This window comes from Pinus tabuliformis, chromosome 5_1, assembly GCF_031772625.1.
Source record: "Pinus tabuliformis cultivar Carrire ecotype Pingquan chromosome 5_1, CPIR1, whole genome shotgun sequence".
In the NCBI taxonomy this organism is placed as follows: domain Eukaryota; kingdom Viridiplantae; phylum Streptophyta; class Pinopsida; order Pinales; family Pinaceae; genus Pinus; species Pinus tabuliformis.
Window position 1 is genome coordinate 121,933,492 of NC_142305.1, and position 26,370 is coordinate 121,959,861.

General features: G+C 38.0%; 1 protein-coding gene across 2 annotated transcripts in view; it reads left to right on the plus strand.

The window, feature by feature from the left end:
* LOC149163712 (NEP1-interacting protein-like 2) overlaps window positions 1-17,450 on the plus strand; it is a 158,756-nt gene extending 141,306 nt beyond the window's left edge. For both annotated transcript variants that reach the window (XM_089431831.1, XM_089431830.1), the window contains exons 3-5: window positions 16,435-16,518; window positions 16,623-16,790; window positions 16,945-17,450. In XM_089431831.1, coding sequence (XP_089287957.1) covers window positions 16,435-16,518; window positions 16,623-16,790; window positions 16,945-17,067 — 375 coding nt within the window. In that variant the 3' untranslated portion in view covers window positions 17,068-17,450. The remainder of the gene's footprint in view (window positions 1-16,434; window positions 16,519-16,622; window positions 16,791-16,944) is intronic.
* Window positions 17,451-26,370: the final 8,920 nt, after the last annotated feature.

Below are 26,370 nucleotides of genomic sequence, written 5' to 3' on the forward strand. Positions count from 1 at the left end.
CCACAATGGAGTTTGGTCTTGTTTAGTTTTTTGAGGGTCATGTTCACCCTCCTCCAGCTCCTCCTCACCGGGGTTTTCACCAATTTGACTTTCTCCAGCTTCTTCATCCCCCTCTTCAGGTTGGCCCCTCCGTTTCCTACTCTCCAGCACCATAATAACCATAAAAGGGACCAGGAAGAGGAAAATGCCAAGAAATATAGCTAGGTCCATGGTGTTTGATGTTTGTAGGGTTTTGATTCCTGAATCTGCAAATTAATTTAATTTATTAGGATTAATTAATTTAATTTATTAATTTAATTTAAATTTATGATTTTTAAACTCAATAAACTAAATTAAATTAACTAAATCACTACCTAACTAACTAAACTAACTAAATTACTAAGTTACTTACCTCTGCAGGCTTGCTGCTCGCTCTTTGGCAGTTGCTCCTCGCTCCTCAGCTCTTGCTCCTCGCTCCTTTGCTCTTGCTCTTGCTCTTAACTCTTGCTCAATGAAGTCACAATGAAATTTTTTTAAGCCCATTGGGCTTTTAAAACCAATTTTTTTTTTTTTTTAAATTAGTTTTTTTTTTCGCGTCCGCGGAAATTTTTTCCGCCGGATCGCTCCCGGCCTGAGTCGAAACGCTCTCGGAGCGTTTTTTTACGCCCGGGAGCGATCGCTCCCCGATCGCTCCTGAGCGTTAAAAATCGCTCCGGGAGCGACGGAGCGATCGCTCCCTTAAACGCTCCCGAACAGGGCAGGGAGCGTAAATTTTTTTTAGGGAGCGCGCTCCCGAAAATCGCTCCCGTCCGGGAGCGATTGTGGGAGTGCGCTCCCGAGCCGCTCTCGAGCCGTTCCGGCCCGGAGCGCGATTCGGGAGCGGGTTCGAGGGGGGGGGCGCTCCCCCGCAACTATGGGACAGACCAAAGAGATGCTCTGGGCCATATCATTGACTCTGTAAATGATATTTAGCCATCAATTCAAGTTATATTTGAGCAAACTAAATTGGTGAAGGTAGCCACTGAGGCTATCCAAAAAGTGAGGGAAGAGTTAGGAGACCAACCTAAGGATGCAAATCGACTCATCCACCTCCTAAACAGTAAGAACATACATGAGCTCCATGATCTTGGTGTAGAGGATAGAACTGAAGCCATCCTAGAATTTAAAAAGGTTCTTTCTAAAAGAAACCTTATGCTCAACTTGGAAGAAAATTGCCACAACATGCAGGTGCCCATTGACAGGTTTATGACCAAATTTCAAATTTTGAGGGACGAAGGCCTTCCCAGTCCTATGGTCATCCATGACCAATTGGACTACACTGATAGACTTAGGAAGTTGGCCAAGGAACAAGCCAGCTCTTCAGGTATCGAAGCCTTGCCAACAGGGAAAGTACTATATGACACTTTTGAAAACTTGTTCTTCTTAGAGCATGAGGTGAAACATTTGTTTGTCACCAAGCCCAATTTTGCTAAGTACACAGAAGTAGACGAAATTTACAGGAGAATGTTGAAGGTAAAGTTAGTTGAAGATGAATGGTGGGAAAAAATGACAGACTTACTATAAAAGTTTTACACCAGAAAGTTACCACAGTAAATCTGAATGCAGCCAGATGAAAGAGGTAGAAGACATATCAGCAGGGTCAAAGAGTAACAGAGTCAAAGAGTATAAGTGAAAGATCATAGTGAAGAGATTCCAGTGTACAACTATTAGCCAGCTTAAAGGGTCACAACTCAACTACAACAGCCAGCACTACCACAATAAAAGGGATAGCATGATGCAATTTTCCATCTGTCTCTATCTTCATGCTTGAAGATATTTTATTTCCTAAATTAAATCTCAAACTATTATGAGATATTTTGTAATTATTTTTTGTATAAATACTTCACATTTTGAAGTATTTGCGGTGGATTTTATGACATTTCTATATACTTTCTCTCTCAAATCAAAATTCTAATGTATCAATGATTGGATTGGTTTGCTGGATCAAGGAATAAAGATAAGATATTTTACAGGATTCTTGTGTAAAGCGAAAACAAATAAGTATTCTCTTATGTTGATTGTTGTCTTTCCTCATGTATTTCATAATCATGTTTGTTTTTCTAAAAATCTGAATGTATAACTAGGAATGATATTTCAGAAATTGCTTAAATGCACTCTGTCTTGACTGTTTACATTTTGAATGTTTTCTACTAAACTATCTTAGCTAGGGAATTCTTAATTGCTCCTTAGCTTTCTGTAGTTTCCCCTTTGGTCTATAGTAAAGGATTCTTAGTTGCCCTTTGCTCATGATCACCCTCTTTTCTTCATTCTGATCTCGGTCCAAGGATTCTTAAGTGCCCTTTCACCCTGGTTAGAATCATTTCACCCATTAGACCTGAAGATTTGCTTTTTGCTTTTTGCTTTGCTAGCCTGCCCTGTGAACATTCCCTTTAATGATCTGATCCAGTTATGCTATCCTTTTATTGACTCCATAGCCCAATGGCTTGAAGACCTAGCTCTATCCATCTGCTCCTAGAATTCCACCACTCAATCTAAAATCAAAACCCCATGAACACTAAGAACTAGCCTAAAATCTCATCAATACAAAGCTAAATTATAAAGAGAGAGCCCTCTCTGGACTTAGGTTGGCTAGAACCTGAGTCTGAAGATTGGTTTGTGGTTACCTCGGATTATTTCTTCTTTTGATAACTTCTAGGGAAAACTTCTGAGTGATAACAGACCTGATTGAAGGTATCAAAGAATGAAGGAATATCTTCATGAGATCTCAATTGGGAGATTCGGGAGAGATGATAAGAAGATAATCATCTCTCCCGAATCTCCCGAAGTCCTGGTTACCGGGTGCAAGCCCCGGAAGTGATGATTGATGCTATGTGATTCATTTCACTAGTTTCAATCCCACTTCTTCACCCGTGTGAGCATCACCCGATGCAATGAGTGCTACGTGAACTATTCAAAAATCATGAGAAATTAGTCAGTTACGACTACCTCTCATGGAAATGGTCATACATGAATGACTTACCTAACGCAGTTGAATCCCAAAATGATATCTAAGATAATCATCATTGATCTAACTGATAAGCAAGGTAACAAATGTCCATTCCACAACTTGTGGTGTCTATGCTAGATAGAAAAAGACAAGTTGAAGGCAAAAGTGTTAAAGGTTAAAGGACTCAAACATTTGCAGAATAAAAAGGGAAGTTTATCCTCAAACAAGACAGAACAATGCTATGGAAAGATGATGAAAGGAAAGCTCATATCGCTGGAAGGATGGAGGAAGCTGAAGAAAAGGGCCAAGGAAAGAGGGAGTAACAGATCTCTACTATGATTGAGATGGTATCCCTCACAAAAGGGTCCTATCATAAGCTCCTAAATCTTTTGTTATAGATATGACCATGATAATAAGATGCATCGTGGCATCATGGAAGCATTAGAAACAAGAGCTCGTGACATCACCATGGGAATCATGAAGGACAAAATCCATGGCAGTCAAACATGAAGGATATAGCTCTTGGGAACCTCATTGGACATTGAAGGAAAGGAAGAAGTCATCCAGGACAAGGCTCATCATACATCAAGTCAAAAAGGAAACATCTACCAGATGGGGATATACAAGATCCTCAAGATTCTCTGATGGAATCCTCATCGGAGGGCTCACTAATCTAGAGAGGAAGCAAGTGTTTCATCAGAAACTCCAACTTATGGAATTCATGGATGACGTTATGGTGACATAATAGAAGAAGCAGATCAAGGGTTTGAAGACTCTTCAATCAAGGAAGCTGCTGAAAGAAGCCTAGATGACCTAAAGGTAAAATGAGGTATGTATGCTTGTATGTAATATTATAAAGTCATGTCGTATGGTTGCAGGTAACATGGATCACTACTTCTATCTTGAGAAGCATGATCAAGAGAAAAAGGATCTCCTCCTTTGAAAGGATGCAGGAAGGCATAAGTCGCACTAGATAATGTCAACATAATATGCCCTCATATGAAATATGAGGTGGTTGACTACAATTAAGAAACTCTGATTGAAAGCTCCTGGGAATGGAATGTGTGAGGAAGGAAGAGATCGTGAAATATGCAACCATGATGAAGGTGATCAACATCCAAAAGACCAAGAAGATTTGACTAGAAAATCTCCCGGAAAGATATGAAGACTCTAATAGAAGTTTGGAAAAGATGGAGTCCCTTGACAATGGATATCTTTGCGAGATGTGTCAACGTGTATGCAAGATGTTGATACCTACAGGAAGATGTCATGATGAAGATCCATCTCGTAAGGTACTATTTGATTTAATATTATGTTTTGATTTCTTGAATAATATTTGGATGAGTTCATGCAGAGCTACTAGAAGAAGAGTTGTAAGTGCAAGTACAACTAGCATTCATGTGGTGGATGGAAATCCCTGAAAGAAGCATGATGAGAAAGAAGTAGCCATATGAAGAAGGTTCCAGATATGTACTCAGAAGGCCACTTTCCATGAAGTAAGGAATGACATGACGAACCAAGAAGGAAAGTGATCGATGGCCTATGCCCTACAAGGAAGAAGCTTGACTGAATTCCATGTTATTAAGGAAAGAAATTGATCAAGTAGCTGAAGGACCCATGAAGAAGAAGCTGTTGATGAAAAGGAGAGTCCCTAGTTAAGAGGGAGCTCTGACAAGTCCCTAATTAAGAGGGAGCTTGGGCAAGTTCCTGGTCAGAAGGAGCTTGGGTACATTCCTTTACAGGAATGGGCATATCTTCCCTAGTTGAGAGGGAGTGATAGACACAACATTCTTGCCTTCACTTCGGAAGAAAGAATGTAGGATTGGGTAATCATTTGGCATCTGATGCTCTTTGTGGATGTGTAGGGCATCCAAGATAAGAGTAGGTAAGAGGACCGATATTCTTTGAGGGCTGGGAACCCAAGATAAGAATAGTCCTAGAAGGTCATACTTAGTGAACACCCGGGAGGGTATGTACCTTGAAAGACAATGATAAAGGTGTCTATAGTCATTGGTTTCGCCAACATTTTTCTCTGATCTAATGAGAGATAGAGCTGTCAGTCAAGGCCTTGCTATGGAAGCAATGTTGGTTACTATCATGCTATACAGATGGGTTACCAATCTGATTCTTCTTATGAGAAATTATTCAGATTTCGAATGACCAAGTACCATTATGAATACCTCCCTAGTTAAAAGGGAGTGTTGAAGAAAATGTAACTAGGTTCGGTCTTCATAATGACATGATATTTGTAAATGATGAAATAAAAGAAATAAAATTATTTTTGTATGCCTTATTGCATGGGTTTCATGAGCAAGAGGGTTATTTGTTAGTGGCTCCCATTGAGAGCCTTAGGATGTATTATCGAGTCAAAGAGTCAATGTCATATGAAGAAGCTCTTCTTGAGCATGTGAAAAATATATTTGAGTCATAAACATTGTCAAATAGTCCTCCAACGACAAGCACACAGTCCCCTTCTTATGTCGGCCTCTAAATGCACAAAGGAACTCATGTCATCTCATATAATGAAGACACAACAATTCACTATCTCATGTCGGCTTATTATGGAGACTAACCACTATAAATAGGCGTGTAAGATCCGCATTACAGGCAGGTGCAGAACTCAGATTCCTCTGTAATTTTTGGATGGGTACAATGGAGTACATGATCTTGGATACCTCTGCAACTTCGGTGGTAATTACAGTGGGTAATTACTGTAACAATCTCTGAGATTTCATGTTATGTTGCTCGGACCTATCTCCTTGCAATCTCGACATATCTATGATGATGAAGAGAACACAATCACTGTCTCGACATACTAGACAGTCTCGACATATCTATGATGATGAAGATCTCGGTGCAGGGAGAAAACACAATCATGATCTCGGTATATTTGTGATGAGGAGATCTCACAGTGACATACTCTGTCTCGGCATACCTCTAAGATGCAGTCATGATCTCAGCATAGATTCAATTATGATCTCGGTATAGATATAGTCATGATCTTGATGGAGATATAGTTACAAGATGAAGATCTCAGTGAAGGTGTAGCTATGGTGCAACAATAATGATCTCGTTGTTATGATGAATATATCAGTGAAGGTACAATAATGATGACCTCGGTGAAGCAGTAGTGATGATGATGATCTCAGCAATGACAAAGAAGAGGATTGGTGTCTTGGTCTTGGAGTGGCTTAATAGGTCAAGGGTCATGGTCTTGGTATTCGTCAATTGGAATCTCTATAAGAAGAATTTTGTGCGGGTTTTCCTCTCAAAGAGTGAGAGGTTTTGGCCCTGGCAAAAAGCCAACATCTTGTGTTCTTGTCTCTTTTGTTTTGGTAACTATTTGATGAACTAAGAAGACACACTCTAATATTAACAAGCAAAGATTGTGCTAATAAGAAAAATTTAAAAGTACCTCACAAATAGTTATCATGGCGAGAAGAATCTTATTAATCTAATTGCCCTAGATTCTTCAACATTATTGTTGGTCAAAGGGTCTTGGTTGTCTCATTTGATTTGGTTCTAAAAGAAGAGAAGAAGAATTTTTGGGTTTTCCCCTAGAAGAGGGGTTTTGCCCTCGCTGAGTGCCTACATCTTGTGTTCTTTTGTTGTGTTTGTGATCTTCATTATTTGACATTTGTCTTGATGATAAAGATATAATAATTGTAAAGAAGAATTAATAAGGAATATCAAAAGAAAGTGTCAAGAAAGAGAAATCAAATTAAATAAAACCCTAACTATGCCGCCCTAAGGATTTCTCAACATCTCCCACCCTTTTTGGGATCTACATAGATGAGTTTGAGTCCTTCCACACAAGATCATATCCAAGATAATGATGGGGGCCTCCTCTGTTGGAGAAAATGTAACTAGGTTTGGTCTTCATAAATGTAATTTTGATATTTGTACTTATTCAAGAAAAGAGAATTTATTTGATATTATTTGTCAATGAGTTTCTTGCTCAATGAAAATAGGACAAGCACATTTTGAAGTGCTTCTAGAGAGTCAAAGTCAAAATGTAATTATGATGAGACCCTTTGAGGGCATGTTACTTCATGTATGACATCATACAACGTCATGGGAACACCTCCAAGCATGGTAAAATCCTTTCCTAGCATCAGTGAAGTCTCCAAGCAGCAAAATGATGGGTAAAAGTTGAATTATAATGCAAACTGTAAGTCAGCCTAAAGGCAGCCAGACATGTTGGCTTAATTGGAGCAACAAACCTCTATTTATAGAGGTCGTCCACACCAAAAGAAAACGTACAATAAGAGCTCTGAAATTATCAAAGAGGAAGGGAAGAAAAGACAAAGGGAAAAGGTCTACTAGGGTAGCGAGGAAAGGAAGAAGAATAGCGAAGTCCAAGGGCCTCTTTTCAAGTGTACACACAGTCATATGTGTGAGAAAGTGAAGGAAGTTTGTGGCTAAATCAGAAGTAAAATCATAGGTGCATATTCTTCATTGGTTGGGCTAGTAAATAGGTCAACAAAGGCCTCCTACTTCATTGAGAAAGAAAGAATCTCAAGCGAAGGAAGAAAGCAAAAAAATGAAGTATACATGACTGTTTCTAGGGCTAGAAATAGTCACACATGCAAGGTACATCAAGGGTATGACAACGTTGAACAATCCTTCATTTGGGTGATAGATCAAGCCTCCAAGGACTCACAAGCCTAGTGAAGGAGCCCGTCTCTCTAAGGGGAAAAAGAACTATTGGAAGACAAAGTGCTGGAAGAACTACCGGAAGATGTGTTGGAAATGACAGTGTAGAAAGAGGAAGGATTTGACTTATGCTTGGAGGATATCCAAGTCTAGGGTTTGGCAGTTGTTCAAATAAGAAGCTTTAATAAGAGAAATCGTACAAAGGGTTTTCCTCTCAAGAGTGGAGAGGGTTTGTCCCTGGCAGAGAGCCAAAATTTGTGTTCTTGTTATTTTGTCTTGGTAGCAGTTTGATGAAGCACACACATATGCACTAATAAGAAGAAGAAAAGGAATAAGCTAACAAGAAAAGTAAAAAGACTTCACAAATTGTTATTAAGTCACGGAGAATCATCACAACACTACTTTGCCCTAGATTCTCTAACATGGTTTCAGAGCTTAGGTGACACATCAAGGAAAGGGAAACTCAAGAACACTCAAAGCATCTACAAAGTTGAAGCATCAAGCTTAGAAGTCTCAACTACTTCAAGGACAAAAAGAGTCTACAATCCATCATTCATCAAGGTGGGCTACAAAGCTAGAAGAAGAGCCTTATATAAAGGCACCTACAAAGAAGAGCAAATCTACATCAAGCTACAAGTCTTCAAGCGAACCTCAACACCAAGCAAGTCCACTTGAAGGACATCAAGATCCAGGGAAGACAAGCCATCAAGCCTTCATGGAGGAAGCAAATCCATCAAATCTTAAAATCTATTAAGTAAGTACATGTCCCCTTCTGAAAATACATCAATGTCTTTTTGCAAGGAAAGCAATAAATTGGTAGGCACCAATAACTTTCTTGCATGTAAGAAGAGGACTGATCTACTTCTCAAGGAGAATGCACTCCTAGAATATGTCAAAGGGAACATCGCTATCCCTGCTAAGGAACATAGTCAAGCCTTAGCCAAGTACAATGGGGATGAGACAAGAGCTCAAAGGATTCTGATAGAATCAATCAAAGACTCTCTCATTCCTTACGTCTCCAAGTTTGAGACATCAAAAGAAATTTATGATAAGCTAGTAGAGCTATTCTTGGTATCCACAATCGGAGAAGTAATATCTCTCAGGAATGAATTATACAAGATGAAGATAACAAAGGAAGGAGTAGCTCCCTACTTCATGAAAATCTCTAAAATGAGAGATCAACTTCAAGAGCTTGGGGAAGTCATGTCTGACAAAGAAATGACAATTGTTGTACTCAATGCTCTACCTGAGGATTGGGGAAACTTCACATCTAGCATTTATGCCAAGAAGGAAGCAACCACTCTCAGTTAAATGTGGTCTCTATGCAGAACAAAGGAAACCAGACTTAAGGCAAAAGAAGATGTGGGATCAAATGAGCAAGCATTTGCTACCATGGCCAAGAGAAAGGGTAAATTTGGCAAGTTTGGTCCACAAAGAACAAGCAACAAAGACATGTCCAAGATCCAATGTTTTGGATGCCAAGAATATGGACACTACAAAAGGGATTGTCCTAAGCTTAAGAAGGACAACAATAACAAAAGAAAGAGGGAAGCAGCTCACATAACTCAAGAGATGAAAGAAGGAGGAAAGAACCAAAAGAAGGAAGATCCTCTGGATCGCTACTATGACTAGGTCAAAATCTTCACTTCTAGACTTCTTTCAAAGTTTTGAGTAGAATAGGAGCATGTAGGAATAAATTAAATTGCATGGCTAGAATCACCCTCTAGAATCTAGCAGCATGATGTACATAGAGTTCTAGACACTCATGTAGATGTAGCATTTATGAGAAGAACAAAAATGCATAAGTAGAAATATCTTCTAGAATATAGGAGCATGGCAAATATAGCTCAAGATATTCATGTAGAAGGAGCATACCTAGTATAGGACCTCATACATGATGAAAGAAAACTTGATCATAATAAGAATCTTAGAAGACCTAAATCATCAAAGAAAGGAAACATTTGCAAGGCAAGGATCTTTAAGATCCTATGATGGAATCTTCAAAAGAAGGTTCATGAACCAAGGCAGATGTCTCATTGGGAATCCCATTCATGGGATTCAAGAAAAGGATGATATGTAGGCAAGCTAAGATGAAGCAAGAAGGGCCACACCAAAGGATGATCAAAGGAGAATCAAGATGAGGCATGTATGCATCAAAATTTTAGTCATGTTATCATTTGTATATTATTGAGTCATGGGTATAATATGAACAAGCATGAAATAATCTCTTTCACCAAGGACATGCTCGAAGGCATGCATTGCAATGCGATGAAGGTCAACAAAAGAATATGCTCACATAAGGAGCATCGGAATTGCTAACTAAGAAGCAAGAAGAAATGCTAAAAAGTCCAGGAAGCAAGCAATGAATGAATGCTCTTGCAATAAGCATTAGATGGTTGACCTATCTATCTGAGAAGAAACAAATGAAGAAAGAGATCAAGCATGTGAAGAACACCATGATCACCAAGAATCACTATCTGGTAAAATGCCTTGAAAGATATCTTCCGAAAGAAGGCAGGACAACTCTGATAAAGGTAGAAAGGACCCTTGACACTTATGAAGGCCTTGGAAATATAGAAGGCATAGATAACTGAATCTACTCTATAAAGATCTCGTGATGAAGAAGCCATCCAAATCCAACAAAAGGAAAAGCAGTATTGAAGCAATATCAGGATGAAGTCACGATGGGCTACTAGGTCAAAGCATATAACCTAGCAAGTTCGATGGAGCATCCATGACGAGAGCATTCTGAAGCATGGACAAGATGACAAAGGAGTAGCCAAGATGACAAGAAGAACCTGATAGTCACTTTCCACGAAGCAATGACATAACAAACCAAGAAGGGAAGTGATCGATGGATGGTGCCCTACCGAGAAGAAGTTTGATTGAAGACTTCATGACATCAAGAAGGCAGGGACATGGTGGCAATCAATGAAAAAACCAACGATGAAGAAACCCAACACTCAAAGACACTCTGCTCTGCCTCCATTTCTGTACTAATGATGATTAGTCACATTAAATAATATTTTTCTCCATCTTAGAGGATGAATATCATCATGATACCCAGGCCATATTTTAGAGCATATTTTTAGCTTTCTAATGAGCTATCACATGCCCTGAAACTCCAAATATTTTAAGAGATATGAATTTTTTAAAGATAAGGTATAATCCTGGTCAGTAAGCCGACCTGAACATGTCAATACATGTCGGCCTCATTTAGGGACACATCCATTTGTTTCTAGGCCTAAAGAAGGATATATATATGCACAAGAAACTCGGCATTTTGATCATCTTCAACAAATTCGGACTGTGGAAAAGAACAAGGACGCAAAAGTTCACATCTTGTGAACTTGCACCAAGGTTAAGGGCAGTATGAGGAGAAAAGAATAGTACAGGACGGAGCTTACCCACAATAGAGATTGCGGACTTCTGGTTAAATACTTTATAGAAACAGGAGTGCGGTTTAGGGCTGAGTTGTAGCAAACATTTATGGGCTAATGACAGCAAGACAGTCTTCACTGTGGTAACTTTCCTGTGCACATTCGAACTGCTGGACTCTACGGTGACTTTTCTGTGCACCTCGGAACCTTCCTGTGCACCTTCAGATACATCTGCGGTAAGGAAACATGTGCTAAACCTTGGGCTGTTGGACTGTGTTACAATCTGTTTCATACCAACTACGAAGGAGTAAAAAGGATTGCGGATTAGGGCACCAATCAACTGTGGATTTGGACTTTGCACCTATCAAACTGTGACACACTAGCCCTCGGACTGTATTGAAGGTTTAAGCCCTTGGACTGTATTGAAGGTTTAAGCCCTCGGACTATTTGGATTGCAGATTGTGGACTGTCTTTTGGACAGAACAGTGAGAGTGGGCTATCTACCATTGTGGGCTATCTTTTGGACAGAGTAGTGAGAGTGAACTATCTACCATTGTGGATTATCTTTTGAACAGAACAGTGAGAGTGGGCTATGGAGAGCTACAGTATTTTTGGTTGGGTGCATACATCATAACATAATTGGTGTGGCAGTGAAAACTATGACTGACCTTTAAGAAGCAGATTTGAAGAGACCTTCGCAGAGAAGGATTGGTGTCCTTGGGGTAGGTGCTCCTAAACTCAAGGTTGGAGCCTTGGTGAAGATAGGGTCGAAGCCCTAGAGGTCGGAGCCTCATTAAGTCCAAGTTGCTGCTTGGCAATCATTGTACATCTTCATTTGTAAAAGGATTGTTTGTTCTTTTTTTTTTATTAATAAAATTATTCATTTATTTGATTTTAATTGTGTAGAATCTAACTGGTTAACAATTGAAAAGAAACACTGATTCACCCCCCTCTCACTATTTCCAACAATGTGGACATGAGGGACCATCCCCCTCCCTAGAGACCTCAAAGACATTGCCAGGCTAGATCTCTTACCAGCAGGCAAATGAGATTACCCAGACATTAATGATGGTTTACTTCTTCTAGACAACAACATAGTTGGTGGTCTAAATCTCCCCCCAACTCTTCCTTAGGGCACTATTCTATCTTGACTTTTCTTCATTCGGCCTTGTATGTTAGGAGAGATAGATCTAGTTGACCATGATCTAGTTCTCTCTCTCTCTCTCCTGTGGTGGTCGCTTGCACTTGGAGTCAAGGGTTTTCCATGTTTTAGAATAGGTCTCATGCTTCACTTCTTATTATTTATATAGGAGACATTTTGGTATTCCTGCTTTGTATTGACATCATTGTACTCAATAGTCCCATTGGCCTACTTTTGTGGTCAGTTGTTGGACATTAATATAATTATCTTATCTAATCTCCTCCATCCATCTCTATTTCCAATCCCATATCTGCATCTGCTGGCATGGAGAATGACCCTTTAAGAGGATCATCATTATCAAAAGTGATCGGCTCTGGCATTAGTTCATTATGATTCAAGTTGGCTAATGTCAATTGAACATTGCAGTCCAAACCCATATCGTCAAGACAATTATCTTTTCATGCCTTGCTGTTTGACATGTCGGGACACAGTAGGGAACATGTCTTATTTTAGGACACCTTTCTTAGTGTATATGGACTGAGAGTTCCTGAGGGACCTGCTATGTTACTTAGCAAATGAGGTTTGAGTTGTGTAATTATACACAACTCAAGTAGGGTATCCTCCCAAGAGGGGTTATTTGTTCAAATAAGTAGGGCAGGCTTCCCAAGAGGGTTATCGAGTATACATAATGAATTTGACTAGGTCGGCATTACCACCCTTAGTAATACAATATGAAATAATGGATTTCCTTACCCATGATTACAAGTACAGTTATAGTAATGATACATATGAACTGGCTCTGGCCACATGTACTGATTGCACCAAGAATTCCAACACACTAATCATGATTGACTTCATCCAATATACTAGCAAACTAGGTCGCTGAACTGAGACACAACATCATGCAAAATACTGGAGATATCTTTGACAATGTTGCACTAATCGTTATTGGTATATTATCGGCGCAGGAAAAAATCAGAAAAAATCGGTAAAAATCGGAAAAAAATCGTAACATACAAAAATATTCATTTTTTTGCAATTTTTTTAATATCTAAAGCATCTACAACATAAAATAAATATATTGACACATAAATATGATAAAAGAACTAATATATAAGATGTTTAATATCATTTTTAGTGCCACATCACACATAACAGTGAATCATGTCCTAAATAGTAAGTCCTAACTCATGACTCCCAACTCAGCCTCAAAATATCAAAGAAAAATATAATAATGTATCTCATATCATGAGTCATAATGTCATATACAATGAAATGAACCAAATAACTAAAGTCTAATACTACTAATTTCCTTTGGCCCTCTAGATGTAGATGTCGGTGGAGTTGGCAGTGGACTCTATTGTGCTCTAGAAGCTGAAGAACTAGGAGCTACAGAAGGTAGACCACGTCCACTATTGGTGACAGGGGTAGCTTAGGTCACCTCCTTCTCAAAAAAAAAAAAGTTTTTTTTTTTGTTCCATGATTTTTTCCCAAAAAATCGCGATCTTCAATTTTTTCATAAAAATCGGCTAAAAAGAAAACTCGATTTTATCTTTTCTTTTGAGAAAATCGCGATAAAAATCGTTTTATCACGATTTTTTGGCAATTAGTGCAACACGATTCTCTGAAAGTAAATACAGAACTTTATCTTTAAACAACCAGTGATCTCATCACCTTACAGTGCACTGAATACTAAGATACTCTTCATGCATATCTTCAACTCTAAGGTGCTGATATCATACTGCTGCGTTCTTCCAAGACTTAGGCTCTCAGACCCAAACATGCAAATGACAAAGATTAATAAATATCTGCGTTTTTGAGTGAATCTAGTGACAAGGACTTGAACTGGGGTTTCTAAATATGATTTGCACTCAATGAATATCATCTAAAGGATGCATTTTCACATGTTTGAATGACCAACTCTCAGACGAAACCTGCCCAAATCTCAATCTATTATTGCAAAACAGGTGATTTACAGGTTGTCTGCCAAAACAAAAGCTCACATAAGGAAATTTATACTTGATTTATCATAAAAAGAATTTTAAGTCCTCTGGATCCCCAGAGACAGACATCATAAACCAGCAAACTATAGGCTGCTTATCACTCCCCTCTTGCATTTCAATATAGCTTTATTTTACCTCTCAGTGCTAATCCATGGTTCAGTATGCATTTTCCAGGTTCAGAGGGTCTAGGATCTATGTCTTCCCTCTTCTGGATGTTAACGTGTTGTGTATGGTCCCTAATCATGATCTGCTCCTTGTGTTCTGTTCCAGAGGAGATATTTGGCAGAAATAATGTTGATGGAGTTCCTCAGAATACTGATCCTCCCTCAGATCCGTGACAATAAACTAGCTTTATTTTACCGCTCAGTGCTATGCCTGCTTCAGTGTCCATTTTCCAGGTTCAGAGGGTCTAGGATCTATGTCTTCCTTATGCTAGATGCTAACGTGCTGTGTATGGTCCCCAATCATGCTCTGCCCCTCATGTTCTGTTCCGGAAGGGATATTCAGTGGCAATCATGTTGATATATTTATCCAAAATCAGTGACGATGTGTGCATGTGATGAACAATATGCAGATATGTCCATCTTGCTAGCTCATAAATACTGAAGGCAAATAAAACATGTGATCCTCTCTCAGATCCGTGACAACAAACTGTTTCTGTTCAGCCATCAAATTAATGAACCATCCCGTAGATGCACAAATCTCACGACTCATGAATTCAACAATTTGACATTGTGACCTTGAAAAACTACGCTTGATGAATTGAGAGAACCCAAACTTAACACCTGTGTTTGCACAGGGTGCAAATCTGGGTGCTAACACTTATCAGTTATCAGTCATTACATTATCTCTAATATTCTCAGAAGTTTCTCTTCGCTAACACCATGCACTTCAATGCCCATATTTACCAATTTGTCTGTGATTATATTGACTTTGTCTTTGACATTAATGCATTGGAGTTCCTGGAAAGACTTGTTATTTCTTGGATGTTTCTAATCACTGGTTCCAACTTTACAGTTGGACTGTAAACATCTACCTCTAGATTTTATCTATGGATAAGTTATAAATTTTGAATTGCCTTCAGTATCAACTCTTGAATATTTAAATTAATAGCTATCTTCAGGCCTTTTTTTCCTACAATTGCTTCTGCCATATTATTCATTGTATCTCCAATATTTGAACATATATAAAAACGGGATTGCCTTGACTATTTTGGTTAATTCCTCCGATAATTTTTTTCTGGCATTGTCTTTTGATGCCCCATTGAGATCAAGTTCCAAATATGGAATGGTTTGTGGGTCCAGCATTCATGTATCCCGAGGTTCCAGATTGATTGGAATCTTATTACATTATAGACAGTTTCCTAAATCAATTCACCAGGATTTGAACTTATGGATCCTTTTGTGGCCACTTTGTGAAAAGAGATATATGCGCTTAACATACAAGATATTGTAACAGGCTAGAGCGACTAATTTACCAACTGGATCATTTATATGGAAGTGCTGACGTTATGTTCATGTCATGAACTTCCATATTCACATAGACTGGCAAGATATTGTGAAAGCCAGGAATTTACCAACTGGATCATTTGTATGAAATAGTGCTGAGATTATGTTCTTGCCATGGACTCCCATATTCTACTATTAATAATTACTATTACTTTGGTGCTTAATTCATCTTATTTGATGGAAAAATTAAGAGTTAAATTTGAAAAATTGAACTTGGGTGTTGGCCTCTTCTACTTTCAACTTCCCTAGTTATCACAGTAGCCAGACTCCAGAGGCTTTGAATTGTAGAGTGTGATATTTATTTTGTTCTCTACCTTTGATAGGATACCTGCATCTGTTATATGCTGATGCCCTGCTTTATGTTTGCTAGATTGTGTTTTAGTTGGTTTTATTTAGTTAATCTTGTAACTAGATAGGTGTACTGAAGAGATATCTTACGTATTCATCTCTATAATGATTCTATTGATACGTGTGTTTGATCAATTTTGCTCTACTGTTGACACAAATACTTTAGAGATAGCTCACGCATTCAACTCTGTGTTTATTCTATTTGATATGAGTTTTTGATTATTTTTGCTCTACTGCTGACATAAATACAATTTTCTTTTCTTGTTTGCTTGTTGTCCTGTCCAGTGTTCACATTATCAGAAATACAAGTGTCCTATGGACAAGATTATATGTTTGTATGAAACCCTATGTCACTCAAATTGGTTAAAATATTTTATATCATAGAAATTATTCATTTTCTTTTGTTATTGATGGACTTCTTTAAACTGTATAGGCAGATTTCATTGAAGAGCTGCTGAATGGAAGATTTGTGCAAGAACAGGTTGGCCCAGCAATGTTAACTGCATATCGCTGGCAGGTTTTTCTCGTCTCATGCAAAGACTAATTATGATTTGTTATTTGAATGTAAGAATTTTCATCTGTCCATTTCTTTTATGCAGATCACAGTGTATATTGTAACAGGTTAATATTGCAGAGATGAGTCATGAAGAGATTTTTGACATCTTTGGAGAAGTTGGAACACAAGGATTGTCTGGGGCTTCTCTAGCGAAACTTCCTTCACATCTCATCACAAAAGAAAATAAGAAAGATGCTTCTGGGGAGAACATTTGTTGCACTATATGTTTGCAGGTTTGACTCTTTGTAGTTTGTTTTAATTATATCCTGAATCTGTATCAAGGTTAGTTTTTGGGATGGGATCGATGGATGTGTGCAGCTGGTTTTCTTTCTTTGATTATTGCTGAATATTTGATATGTTTGTGTCTCTCACGTCTGTTTTGATTAGGATCTTCAACAAGGTGAAATTGCTAGGAGCTTGCCTCAATGTCATCACATGTTTCACATGTCCTGTGTAGACAAATGGCTCATTAGGCATGGATCTTGCCCTGTCTGCAGGCAAGATATTTAATACTCTGTACACAGTAGAGTTAGAACAAGTGCAATCGTTATTGCCCCTCTTATTGGTGAAAAATTCTGTCATTGAATAATGTTTGAATCTTGTGTATATAACTTTGACTTTCCTCCAGGGAATCTGTTTCCATGCCTTTAGCCGCTGTAAAACATAAATGGATCCAGTCAAGGCTTCATGGAAATTATTTTATTTCATCGAAGTTTGTATACGGGCACAAGTATAGGTGGATTCAAATTATAGCCAACTTGAGTCAGTCATCCAGGGGTATGTATGGATGCCTGGTGCATTTTCTTTGGTGGAGTTTGCCTCCAAGTCTTTGTACATAAACAGAGAAAGGGTGAGCTTTTATGCAATAAATACCATCATTTTTTATTATGATATATAGATAATCTTAAAAAACAAAAAATCCTGTCAGGTTCTACGCTATTAGTAGAAGTTCAAGTTCAAAATGTGTTCTGACAATTCTGTTGTCAGGGACAAGAATAGACTAGTCATAAAGATGGCTTCTATTCATGTTTAGTAAACTAATGTGCAGTAGTACATAAGTCATGTTAAGATTTGTGAATTGGGTTTAGGTCAGGTGGTTGAGAGGAGTGACATGTTGAGTTCGTAATGTGTATATTGTTGTAACAGCTTTGCGCCTTGTTTTTGACCTGGCCTTGTGCCCTGAAGAATTTAGAATTTACCCCAGGTATCATCTTTAGAATGAAGTGCGTGCTCGGGGTTTTTTCTTGGGATATGTTACCTGGGAAAAATTTGCAATTAATTTGGAAAAATCTTCAAAGTGATGAATGTTAATGCACGGGAAAACCTGTTTAAGTAGATGAATTACTGTCTTTACAACCAGTAGTGTTGTTCGAGCCATTTGGGAAATGTGGGATGTACTTTGTAGAACCTATATATATATATATATATATATATATATATATATATATATACCTTCAAATCAGAAATAATACATTGTGATTCTTGGTAGCTATCTTTCTAAATGGATAGAAGTCAAACCATTTTAGAATTCCCAAAAAAGATGTAGTAGTGGAATTCTTATAATGAAATATTCACTAAATTCGATGTTCCATAGGACATAATGACAAATCAAGGTTCTCAATTCACATCTTTACTTGATTGAAAGATAGACTGGGCTTGTACAAAATTCATCATAAAAAATCGACTCCTATTATCCATAAACCAATGAACAAGTGGAAGTTACAAATACCGAGAACATCTTAACAAAGACAATGTAAACACACATAAAAGCTTGGGTTAATACATTCATTGAAGCAACGTGGGCATATTAAACAGCTTGAAAACAACTTGGTTTACAACTTTACACCATACAAGCTAGGTTATGGTAAAACTATTATTATACCCGATGAATTTGCACCATATAAGCTATGTTATGTAAAACTGTTATGTTACCTAATGAATTTGAAATCCAAACACCTATGATAGCATGAGAACTAGACTTGAATGTTCTGTACCATATAAAGAGGGAGTTTATTGGCTTAGTGTATTAGATGAAACATAAACAAGACAATAAGCACATTTAGATCAAATGAGACTTACAAAGTAATTATCCAACAATAGAGAGTCAAATGAAATGAGAATTTCATTACGACCAATAAGTTTCAAAATGATGATTGGGCATTGTTATCGCAAAATCTAGCAGGCCTAGTGCAAAATCCCCCAGGCAATATAGACCTTATGGCAGCGAGAGATTGGCTGCCATTGTCACCTCAATGGCTTCTCTCCAACTATATAGTGGTGAATTAAATCCCACAAGTGGGGGCTTCCGTACAAAGAACACCTAAACTTTATTCAACAAAGGAGGGTTTAAAGTGATGCAAGGTCTAATGATTAGGGAAAAGGTAAGATTTACCAAAGTCCAAGTACACTTTCCTAAGACCCTTTAGTTTTGGATTTTGGGTAGCTCAGAAGGTATTTCCAAAAGAAGACAACCCACAAAAAAGGAGTTTGTTGGGCGATTTACCCAAAAGTGAGGTTTTGGACCCAAGCAATGGGTTTAGGACCAAAAGAGAAATAATTATTTATTCTAAGGGTCAAGAGGCTAAAACCCTAGATCTAGAGGTTTCCTAGGTGACCCAATGAAAAGCATAAATAGAGGAGGCCGAAGGTGAGGGTCACATTTCGTGCAAGAGAGATGCGAGCTCTCTTGTGCTAAGCATGCCCTAAGAGGGTTGAGTTATGCTCATGGAGACTGAATACCCTTGAGAGAAGACGCAACTCATTGGAAATTTAGTAGCCATGGTCGGTATTTTCAGTAATAAAAGAAAAGAAAAAGTTAAATTTACATTTATGACCCCACAAGTGTCAAGTTGGCCCTTCGAGGCACCCATTCAACCCCCTTTGAAAGCTATATATATATATATGATACCTCTCCTCATTAGGGAAATTGAATCATCTCAAGAATCATCTCTATTCTAGCGAAGGAAAGAGTTTGAGGCCAAAAAAAAAAGCTTATACCTTTCTCTTGAAGACATAAGGAGGCCGAGTTCTGTAAGTATTCTTCTATGGCTAAAGCGAAGGCTCTGCGACACTATTTTTTGTGGTTCATACGAAGATCTGAGGCACCATTAATCCGAGTTCTATGACTGAGAAACAAGCTAAATTTCGGTCCTCTTAAAGATCTGTGGCAGACCTAATTAAAGACTTTGTATTAGATCTTTTTGAAGGAAGATTGATGATGATTATCTTGGCATATTGAAGAATTGACTTGGCACTTATGGTAGGCCATCATGATGGTCAATTTTTCCTATATACCTTGTTGAAGGATCTTGGTTATGGCATGCTATTTTGCCTGATGTACAAATTGATGAATTGGACACTCTCATAAGGACATATTGTTGGGTTTTCCCCTTGTGGGTTTTGCCTTGGCTGCTGGCCTAAATTTTGGTGTCTCGTCTCTTATCTCATTGTTTACTGTGATCTCTATTGCTCTATTGTAGAAGTGAATGGTTAAATTTTTTCATGTATAATTGCTTGATGATTGGAATGCTCTAAAGAAGTAATATTGTATCTGTTGAGATGTAGTCTTTATTGTCATTAATGGCCCAAACAAAAGGAGTTGTGCTCCATCTCATTACATTAAATAAGGAACACATCTCTACCTATGAGAAGGATTGTTGTTTGGTTATTTACTGGTAGCCCTAACTTGTCACAATAAAAGGATTGTGAAACATATTTGGCAAACATATTGTCAATCCTTGAGTCAGATTAACTGTGTTTCAAATCTAATGAATATGGTAAGACTCTAACCACACTGATATATATATATATATATATATATATATATATATATATTTGTTTCCATGCAGAGAGGTTTATTGAAGGCACTGTGACCATTTAAGGTTGCATATATTGTTGGGTCCCTATAATACTAGTGATTACCCCATTACTATTGTAGTTATACCCCTTATTTATATTGTTGTGCCCCTATTACCCCCATATTATTATTTCTGTGCCCCATAGAATCCCTCTATTGTTATTTTTGTGGCTTTATATTATTATTGTTAGGTCGGCTGGATTATATTGTGACTCCTTAGACTCCTATATATAGAAATGAGGTTTTGTCATTTGTATCATCCAAGAATTGTTCATTTATGTAATGTAAAGGAGGTTGCCCCCTCGAAGAGGCTGAATTCTAAGGCATTGATCTATCTTTTCTATCTTTTCTTGAGCTGGTTTCATAACATTTGGTATCAGAGCTTTGGATTCTAGGGTTTCGCTGCTCCAAACAGGTCATCGTGGCATTTTCGCTATAACTTTTTTTCTGTGACGTTTCAGAAGTCGCAAAAAAAACCCATTTCAGAAGAATTGACGCTGAACCTTGGGTCCGAATTTCAGAGCGTTTCGCACGATATTTTCGGAGATATGATCTGAGGAAGTTGGTCTTTTTGCAGACTCCTGAATTACATTCAAAACAGGTGACCTGGGGAAAATCGTCATAACTTTCTCTCTGAGGATCAGATTGAAATTTCGTAAAACGTTACAGAAAGAGGACGGATTGTAGTTTCTTGTGGGTGTTTTTTAGATCCAAAGGTCGAAACAGTGACTCGCGGCACGTCGTACAAGTTAGCTCTACTGAACTAGTCTATAATCAAGTCACTATGGGAGATTTCGCATAAATCTTCCTTGGAGAATCCAATTTGGGTCAGACTTGTGGCATTGGAAAGAGGACACAGAGAGCTACTACAGGTCACAAGTTCAGAACTAGATGACTGGAAAGTACAGAGATACATCAGAGGCAATATCGAGCTCCTACAAAGTGAAAAAAGGTGTGTAGATTTTTTTAAATTTTTGCTTAAGCTTGGTTTGAAAATTTATTTTGAAGGAATTCAAAGGGCATAGTAGAGCATTATTATCAGTAACTGATGCCCCGAGGAAAGAAAATGCAAACACCTAGTAAGGAACCTGAAAGCTCTAGCATGACTCATGAAGAAGAGGAAGAAATGCTACATGATATATCAAAATTACAAGAACAAGTGCAACAAATGTTACGCTCACAAAAGTTAATAGATGCTAAGATAAATGGCGTGGAAGCTAAGATGAATGGCATGGAAGCTAAGATGGACAATTTGAAGATAGATTTGAACACAAATTTGAAGACAGGCATGGCAGATTTGAAGACAGATTTGACTAATTTTCTACAAGAAATACTTACTAATGGTGAAAAGGTAGTAAAGGAAACTCATGATGAGAACAAAAGAAATGTTAATCATGATTCCATAGACGCTAATGTTGGATCGAAGAATCACCATATTTCAAAAATCGATATGAGGAAGTTTGATGGCAAGGATCCCGCCACATGGATATTACAAATGGAGCAATTCTTCGATCTCAATAATGTGCAAAACACACAAAAGGTACGTATGGCAACTTTATATTTGGAACCAAATCAGTTTGTATGGTATCAATGGCTTTGTTCTCGTAAACAATTTATCACTTGGGCAATTTTTACGGAAGAATTGATAGCACATTATGAGGATACAAAAAGCAACACTTTTTTTAGCCAATTGATAAGTCTCAAACAAAAGGGTTCAATAATGGAGCACATTGAGGAGTTCCAAAAATTGAACATAAGGGTAAAAGATATTCCAAAGGAGCATAGGATTGATGTGTTCATAGGGTCTTTAAAGGATAATATCCAACATGATGTGCGCCTTTGGGAACCTGATTCATTAGAGAAGGCATTCAGGTTAGCAAGAAAAATGGAAAGCAAAATTATGGCAACTAGGAAGCATACCATTCACAACTATAAAGACGGAAGTGTTGTTGCCCATAGTCTTCCACAACCTACAAGGTTGACACCACAACAATTGGAAGAAAAAAGAGCAAAAGGGCTTTGTTACAATTGTGATAGCAAATACACAAAAGGTCATAAGTGTGCTGAGAAGAAATTATTCTACATAGATTGTGAAGAGGAAGAAGAAAAGGAGCAAGAAAGGTCAAAAGAAGAGAATATATTCCAGGAACAAAGCCTAGATGAAGAACAAATAAATCCGACCATATCTTGTAATGCATTGGCGGGAATTACCACTCCTCAAACCATCAAGATAGAAGGACAAATCAAGAAGAAAAAGGTAATAGTGTTGATTGATTCAGGAAGCACCCACAATTTTATTCATTGTAGGGTAGCAAAAGAATTGAATTGCTTCCTATATCCAGCACCAAAGTGTCAAGTGATGATTGCAAATGGAGGAACAATAAATTGTTCTGGAAAGTGCCATAATATCAAGCTATCCATGGGAGAATATGTATTGACTAGCCCAATGCTTTCCATTCCAATGGGAGGTGCTGATGTTGTACTAGGAGTCCAATGGCTACAATCCTTGGGTACAATAGCTTTTAATTTTCAAGAACTTTTCATGAAATTTTCTGTGGAAGGAAAGGAAGTTGAATTAAGGGGTATTGCAGGGAAACCAGGAAAGATAATCAGCTCTAATGGCATGACAAAGCTTCTAAAAAAGGAGCAAAGAGGTGTAATTGCACAATTATGTTCGCTAGATGTTTCCACATTGGAATCATCTATTTCTCCAGATCTCCAAAAAGTCCTGGACAATCATTCCAAGGTATTTGAGACTCCCAAAGGTCTCCCACCTATGCGTGATCATGATCATGCTATTCATCTGATTCCAGGAAGTGTTCCTCCAAACATCAGGCCGTACAGATATCCATATGTCCAAAAAAGTGAAATTGAACGTATGGTTGCAGAAATGCTAGAGGCTGGTATAATTCAACCGAGTCAAAGTTCTTTCTCAGCTCCAGTAGTATTGGTGCACAAGAAGGATGGATCATGGCGCATGTGTCCAGATTATAGGGAGCTCAACAAGCTCACTATTAAAGATAAGTTTCCCATTCCTGTCATTGATGAATTACTGGATGAATTGCATGGATCAATTTACTTCACCAAGTTGGATCTTCGTTCGGGATATCATCAAATCAGAATGAAGATTGAAGACATTCCGAAAACGACATTTAGAACTCATGAGGGTCATTATGAATTTTTGGTCATGCCTTTTGGCCTTACCAATGCACCTTCAACATTTCAAGGTTTGATGAATTCAATTTTCAAACCATTCCTTAGAAAATTTGTGTTAGTATTTTTTGATGATATACTAATCTACAGCAAGTCTTGGAAGGATCATGTTGAACATGTTGACAAGGTGCTACAACTATTGGAGGAGAAACAATTATATGCAAAAAGATCCAAATGTTTCTTTGGAGTCCAGGAGGTGGAATATTTGGGTCATATTGTATCTCATGAAGGAGTTAAGGTAGACCCTAGCAAAATTAAAGCCATTAAGGAATGGAAAATCCCCACATCCATAAAGCATCTGCGAGGATTTCTTGGGTTGACAGGGTATTATCGCAAGTTTGTTAAGAATTATGGGAGAATAGCAGCACCTCTAACAACATTATTGAAGAAAGATTCATTTTCATGGACTCCGGAAGCAACAAAGGCCTTTAAACATCTTAAAGAGGCAATGTGCCAAGCACCGGTCTTAGCTACACCGGACTTCACAAAAACCTTTATTGTGGAATGTGATGCTTCAGGAAATGGAATTGGTGCTGTTCTAATGCAAGATGAAAGACCCATTGCTTTTGAAAGTCGTCCAATCAAGGGAAAGTTTTTAAGCAAAGCTATTTATGAGAAGGAAATGTTGGCAATACTCCATGCACTTAAGAAATGGCGACCCTACCTAATGGGAAGACACTTCAAGGTAAAAACGGATCATGATAGCCTTAAATACTTTTTAGAACAAAGATTATCCTCTGAAGAGCAACAAAAGTGGGTCACAAAGATGTTGGGTTATGACTTTGAAATCATCTACAAAAAAGGGAAGCAAAATGTGGTGGCAGATGCACTCTCAAGAAAGGATGAGGATATGGAAGCATTGTTGTGTGCCATTTCTATTATCCAACCAGATTGGATAAACGAAGCAAAGGAGGAATGGAAGAATGACGAAGAAGTGTGGGCACTTATTCGAAAGCTACAACAAGATTCCAGTACTTCTGATACATTTAGCTGGAAAAATGATTCGTTATGGTACAAAGATCGCTTATACCTCTGTAAGAATTCCCAGCTAAAACAAAAGATTCTTATGGAATTGCACACTTCTCCCTTAGGAGGGCACTCAGGATTTTTAAAAACTTACCACAGGGTTAAGAAGGAATTTTTTTGGGATGGCCTTAAATCAGATATTCAAAAGTTTGTGGCGGAATGTTTGGTTTGCCAACAAAATAAAGTTGAAACAATTAAGACACCGGGTCTATTACAACCTTTATCCATTCCAAGCCAACGTTGGGAGGAGGTTTCAATGGATTTTATCACAGGTTTACCCAAGTCTGAGGGAAAGAGTGTCATCATGGTGGTAGTTGACAGACTTACCAAGTATGCACACTTTTGTGCATTATCACATCCATTTAAAGCCAGTACAGTTTCTACTGCATTTATGGAAACAGTTCAAAAGCTACATGGAAACCCAAAGATTATTGTAAGTGACAGAGATCCCATTTTCACTGGAAATTTTTGGACAGAATTATTTTCTTGTCTGGGTACTCAGTTAGCTCATAGCTCATCTTATCATCCTCAATCTGATGGGCAAACTGAGATAGTAAACAAATGTTTGGAAGGATATCTTCGTTGCTTTGTATCTGATAAACAGACACAATGGGTCAAATGGTTGCCTCTGGCTGAATGGTGGTATAACACTTCCTTCCATACAGCAACAAAAATGACCCCATTTATGGCACTTTATGGGTATCAACCACCATCAATCACATCATATTTAAGAGAAAATTCTAAGGTTCAAGCAGTGGAACATCACATCGAACATCAACAACAAGTCCTCCAACTCTTAAAGGATAACCTCGTGTTGGCACAAAATAGAATGAAACAACAGGCAGATCAACATCGCAGTGAAAGAAGTTTTGATGTAGGTGATTGGGTATTCCTACGGCTACAACCATATAAGCAAATGTCCCTAAAGCAAGCTAAGAAGGATAATAAATTATCACCAAAGTATTATGGTCCGTACAAGGTGTTGGAAAAGATTGGTACTATGGCATACAAATTGGAGCTTCCTGCAGCTTCTCGATTGCACCCAGTTTTCCATGTTTCATGTTTAAAGAAGGTTATAGGCGACAAGCTCCTAGTTCAAACAATATTGCCAGAACTTGATGAGGAAGGAAAATTTATATTGGAACCGGAAGCAGTCACAGAAACAAGAACTCGACAGCTACGAAATCGATCAATTTCAGAGTATCTTATCAAGTGGAAGAACTTATCCGCTGAAGATTCCACATGGGAGGATGAGAATTTTATGCAGAAGTATCCAGAACTACTCAAGCGTTGAGGACAACACTTTTTTGAAGGAGAGGGGCATGTTGGGTCCCTATAATACTAGTGATTACCCCATTACTATTGTAGTTATACCCCTTATTTATATTGTTGTGCCCCTATTATCCCCATATTATTATCTCTGTGCCCCATAGAATCCCTCTATTGTTATTTTTGTGGCTTTATATTATTATTGTTAGGTCGGCTGGATTATATTGTGACTCCTTAGACTCCTATATATAGAAAAGATGTTTTGTCATTTGTATCATCCAAGAATTGTTCATTTATGTAATGTAAAGGAGGTTGCCCCCTCGAAGAGGCTGAATTCTAAGGCGTTGATCTATCTTTTCTTGAGCTGGTTTCATAACATATATTTTTAAGGTTTGCATATATATATATATATATATGAAAACCTTAAAAATATATGCAACCTTAAATGG